Source organism: Falco peregrinus, chromosome 7 (assembly GCF_023634155.1).
Source record: "Falco peregrinus isolate bFalPer1 chromosome 7, bFalPer1.pri, whole genome shotgun sequence".
Taxonomy (NCBI): Eukaryota; Metazoa; Chordata; class Aves; order Falconiformes; family Falconidae; genus Falco; species Falco peregrinus.
The window spans coordinates 24,706,450-24,711,960 of record NC_073727.1 but is presented as its reverse complement, the minus strand read 5'-3'; the positions used below and the strand labels follow the sequence as shown (position 1 = coordinate 24,711,960).

General features: G+C 39.3%; 1 protein-coding gene across 1 annotated transcript in view; it reads right to left on the bottom strand.

Annotated features, from left to right (window-relative positions):
- Positions 1-300: 300 nt before the first annotated feature.
- Positions 301-5,511, bottom strand: part of CRYBG1 (crystallin beta-gamma domain containing 1) — a 45,841-nt gene continuing 40,630 nt past the window's right edge. Inside the window, exon 22 of the mRNA XM_055809486.1 lies at positions 301-2,857. Coding sequence (XP_055665461.1) covers positions 2,769-2,857 — 89 coding nt within the window. The 3' untranslated portion in view covers positions 301-2,768. The remainder of the gene's footprint in view (positions 2,858-5,511) is intronic.

Genomic DNA, 5,511 nt, shown 5'->3' with positions numbered 1-5,511 from the left:
TTCTGCTCACATCAGTCCTTTACTGGTAAATTACACTTGAACATGAGTTGGTACATAGCAACTATTTCTTCTTTAAAAGCTCACACAGTATGCAAAATTAAAAAAAAAATGTTTTAGAAGAGCCTTTTTGATTCCTTCATACTCTGCCTGTTAATAACTGTTAGTATGTCGACAAGAAATATTAATGTCCCTTAGGTGTTTCGATACTAAGAATGTAGTTGTGACTTTTGCAGAACACTCCTCACTCTTGGGTAGGAGGAACAGCCAGCAGCATTGGAGCTAAAACATCCGGAAAACAAAAGCTAAGTCCTCAGAGGGTGAGACACACTGTCCATATACCCGCTGACTAAATTTTAAGTGTCCATATGAACCTTCTGCTGTCCTTTTTCCTTGGCCTTTCCTTGTTCTGTTCACCTTTATTTTTTTATATATATATATATAAAAAAAATAATATATATATATATAATTACTCTATCTAGTTCATTCTCAGAACCTATAAACTTTTCCTGTACTAAGCGGTCACATTGCTGCCTCAAGACTGGTGCCATAATCTTGATACGGCAAATCTCTCATGGCATAACTAATCTGAGTAGAAGCATGGAACAAAATCAGTCTGTAACTGATGATTAGTCCAACTTCTGGCACAGATTCAGCTGACTACAGCATTCTGCAGGTAGGCTAGTCTTGATTTTGTCAGTTATCAGGAGACTATTCCTGCCATGCCCACCATCACTGCCGGTGGCAGTGAAGTGCTGGAGGGGGTATGTGTCTGTTGGTCTGCTTTTAAACCTACCTTTTTGCCAGATGGGCTACGGCCTGACTTCCTCTACCATTTTCCAGGTAGATAGAAGGAAAATAGTAACCTCTTAATTAAGAACTGCACATTTACTGTGGTGCAGCTGTGGGGATAGAAAAACTCTGCCATGCAGTGCTCCCACCAGGGGACAGAAGCAGCAACCACTTGAACTGTGGCCCCACATACAAACGCACCGAACACATGCTTGTATCGGAAAAGCATCCATTCTTCAGAGCCTGCAGCTATTCCATACCACGTATTTGCTCCTCATTAGCTAGCTATCGCAGAGGAATTCCGGACAGAGAAGAGCACAAGGCAGAAGTAAAACTCACCATAAGACGTCAGCTTTCTACCTTTTAGAAACAATTTCAATAAAAAGTTACCTATCTTAAATTTATTTGTAAAATGCTATTTATATATAGCAAGAGCACATCAATATGACAAAGTACCACTGTTTGGAACCAATAACAACACATTTTCTATGAAGAACTAAAAGCAGCACATTTCAGAGCAACGAAACTTCCATGTCTGTACAAAAGGAAAATTAGTAAGGCACTTCCTCTAGGGCGGTAACAATAAAAGCACCAGTATCCTTTGAGGCAATACAATAATAATGAAAATGTTAAACAGACTTACTATGCCAGACAAAGGCCTGGATGCTCCTAGGAGCAGCTTGTATTAACACTGGTCTAAGCCAGAACAAAACACAGCAGCATAGTACAAGACTTTGTATTTTACCTTTCTGCCAACATTATTAAGGAAAACTAAGAAAACCAGTTTAAGAGCAGGGCAACAGAAGAACCTCCTGCAGTCATTACTATGTCTTCAAGCCCTTTACTAAACCACTAACTCTTACTTTGAATGGGCATAGCCCTCGTGACTGGGCACGTATCCACGCTTGGCTGTGCCCCTTCCTGGAGCAGTCCGACACGTCTGCCCGCGGCAGCCAGCAGCCCACCGCAGACGTGGCCCTTGGACATCACCAGAAATACCTGGGAGCCTGGCTTTCTCCACGGTAAGCCCAACAGGCAGTGGCTGAAACAACTTAGTAACCACAGTGCTTAGGTGCTGTTGCAGTCATCTTTAGTGATACTTTCCCTAAGAATTCTTGTTGTCTGTATGATTTTAGAGTTCAGGAAGACTATACTTACTGGAACTGTTTTAAAAGGTAAAAATTTGACTTGGCAAAGAAGTAAAATACCCGTAACTCAAAAAGTTAGGAAGCCTAGAAAATGGACAAGTTCTTCACATTCCGATGCATCCTTTTGCCAGCCCTCTTTTTCTAACAACCATCTACTAATTTACATCTTCTCTACATGAGAAAATACAGATTTTTTTTCTTAATTTAGGACTTAACTATATTAGCATACTAACTATATTTGAAGTCATATGTTAAAAATTCTTTGGATGTGCTGTGTGCTAGCAGTCTTTAAACTTTCAGTAAACATAAGTTTGTTCCAGCGAAACAAATATATTAATTTCTAATAGTGAATACGTCTCTATACTACAGTCCATAGGTCCAAGTTGCTATACCCACATACACACTGCAGTCTTGTCCTTGATAAAATAAGCTTTTGTTATTTTTTTAACCCTTCTCTCAGTTAAACAAAAAAACTTTCAAAAATAATTTAAAATTATGCTTACTGACTATTCTGGATTAACTACTCACTGCCACAACTGTAACTCCACAGGGTCTCTCAAACCTTTAGTTCTTCCACTGTAGCCCAAGGCATATGACCACTCCATCTCACATTTGAGTTGTGATGATAAAAAAAGGTTTGAGACATACTCAAGTTTTTATAGGGTTAATAATCTTAGGCAGAGGTGAAATCATTCTGTTGCTTGTTCTCTTTGAGATTGCAAAGAAAAGACAAAACTCTCATTGTTGATCCTTTGTCCTTCAGAGATGGCAGTGCCATTTTTAGTGTTTTGAGTAGTGGCTAACTGAAACAACATCTTTTCTTGTTTGGGTTTATACAACCAGTGGTTCCCAACACTGCGTTAACTTTTCTTCATTGACTGTGTTGACAACAACATGGTCACGATCATATTGCGCGCCCCCTGTAAAGAAAAAATTCAGAGTGTAGTTTATCTTTGAAATAAGAGACATGTACTCTAAGTTTCAGGGCAACTCTACTAAGTGTTGGTGTAGAGTGTCTCTTCTCAAGGCACTGAAAAGACAAACACATTTTCATCATTGCTTACTTTTGGAGTTACTTTTGAAACAAGGAAGCCTGCCTGCTCCTCTCCATCCCTTCAGTAATTCAGTACCTTGGCTTTTTCAGCCTGGGTGGAAAGGAAGGAAACACTGCAATACAGGCAGGTGCAGCTCCTTTAAGACTGTCACTTCCCAAAAGTCACACTTCACTATTCAGTTTTCCCTCAACAGTTGGTCACTTCACTCTAAAGATGATGTTTACACAATGAAGTAAGTCCTGTTGTTAACACGGGCGTGACCACACCAAGGACAAGGTCTGGTACTTGTTTACTCTTTTTTATCATAATCCTCTATTTTGAACAGCTGCATCAGAAGTCAGCACACACAGATTATCACCCATGTTCAGCTGTTTCCCCTGGCAGCTGAACACACCTGAACGCAAAATATAACCCTTTCTTAAAGGGGCTTAATTTACTCACGTGATGCAATGCCAAACATGGTCCCATAGAAGAGCACCGTTAGTATTCTGACTTAAGAAACTTGGAAACAAAGAAACATTCAACTAGAGCTGAAAGTCAGAACTGGCATTTTTGTCTCAGATCCAGTACATACCACAAAGGTGTGGGACAACATGCATCTCATGTATTATGACGCACCTGCAATAGCAGGTAGTATTCCCACTGGAAGCAGCCACCTGAGCCAACCACTTCCAGAGAGCACCAGGATACTCCTACAGACGCTGTCATTCATTCTACACCCCTATAGCCTCATCCTCCCTGAATGAGCAGAAGACATGCCTGGCAGCTGAAAGCTTGCCATGGGTGTAACAAATACAGGTTGTAGCAGATCTCGGAAAGAAACGTGCCAAGCATCTGAACCTCTGCATGGGCAGGCACATTTAAGAGCAACTCTCTTGTACTGAGGAAATGCTGTCTCAAGTACCTAGCTGTTCTCTGCTGCAGTAATTTGAGGGAGGCTTTCTGGTGCCACTGCCCTAAACTAGAAAGGTCTATGACAAAGTTAACACCCACATGATTTCTCTCCTTGCCATCACCAGGCAGTTACTAAAAAGAAGCAGATACACAGCAGAAATACTTGCCAAGTTCTTCAGAAAGAAGGCAAAAAGAAGGGAATACAAGATCAAATGCTCCCACAGGAAAAAACCCAACAGCTGATCAGCAGCAACAAAAATAACATCAGCTACATAGCTCAGTTATCACAGTGAGTGCAAGAAGCGTTTTGTAAGCAATGTCTGATAGAATGTAAACATATTATAATGGAAAAGGATGGGATTTTTTCCAGTGGAAGAAGAAACTATTTGATAGAATGGTGCTCTGGACAAGGCTTTGAGCTACACCAGTATATCCACAAGGTGGCACTGGTAACTGCACAGTTGAACAACTGCATTAATTTGCTGAAGAATTCATTAATGCTCAATCTGTGGTCAAGAATAGATCGGCAGAATTAGCAGAAACAGGTAATGTTCCTGCTAGGCTTTCTCAAGTAAAAGCTAAGTGGTCCTACTCTTTCATATTTACCATACAGATTTACTTTTTTTTAAACTACGAATGCATCTATACTTTATCACCCGACCTATCCATTGTAAAGTTCTTCAATTATAAGTGCGGAATACATAATTGCTTTTAACATGATTAACTGAAGACAAAGCAGTGTAACAGTATTTCTGCTCGTTTCATGCAACTGAGAACTGACTTCAGAAAAAGGTATGCAGAGTCATCATGACTAAAGACTCCCTTGAACTGGAGTCTTTTTGATAATTGTATAATGAATCATCACTAGCTTTTTATTGCAGTAAAGAGAATTTGTGACTATTTGTGCCAGTGTTTTATTATGGGCAGATATTGGATAACCCTTTTCTCACAGTTCTGACAGTCCTGTCCTCCTTACTTGTGAAGTGCTGACTGTTGACTCTGGTATTTTTCCTTTTTTAATTTTTTTTTTAAATTGCTGTAATTAATGTCACAGCATTAATGCAGAATTAAAACAGCTAAAAAAATTAACAGCTATAGAAAATTATTACTCCTCCCACCTGAAAATGCAGTGTTATATAAGAACATCCAATTATGCTAATTTTGCTAGTCATTCCATTTGTTGCTTTTTCAGACCTACTATGAAACTAAGAACAAAATTCAGAAACAGTATCTACATGAATCAAATTGCTGTGACAAAAACTGTAAAACATGCATCAGACTTTAGGCTGCTATGGCAGAAACGCACGTTCCAAATAAAGGTACAGCCATTAAAGAATGAAAAAACTTTTTGCTTCTGATCACATCAGTGTACAGGCCTGCCTCTGCTTTCCTAATATCCTTTGACTATTGCATCTACAATTACTATATAAGAAAATTTGCTCTATACAAATTAAAGTTAATGAGAAGCTAGGTCTTTCTTGCTTCAGCATTTAAAATAATTATATTCACATCACCCAGTGCCACGTAAAATTAACTGAGGATATCTACAGTGAGTGGACACTGGGAATACAAGATAAGCAAGTACTGTGAGTTACTACACTCCATGAAATTAAGTCCTAGGGCCT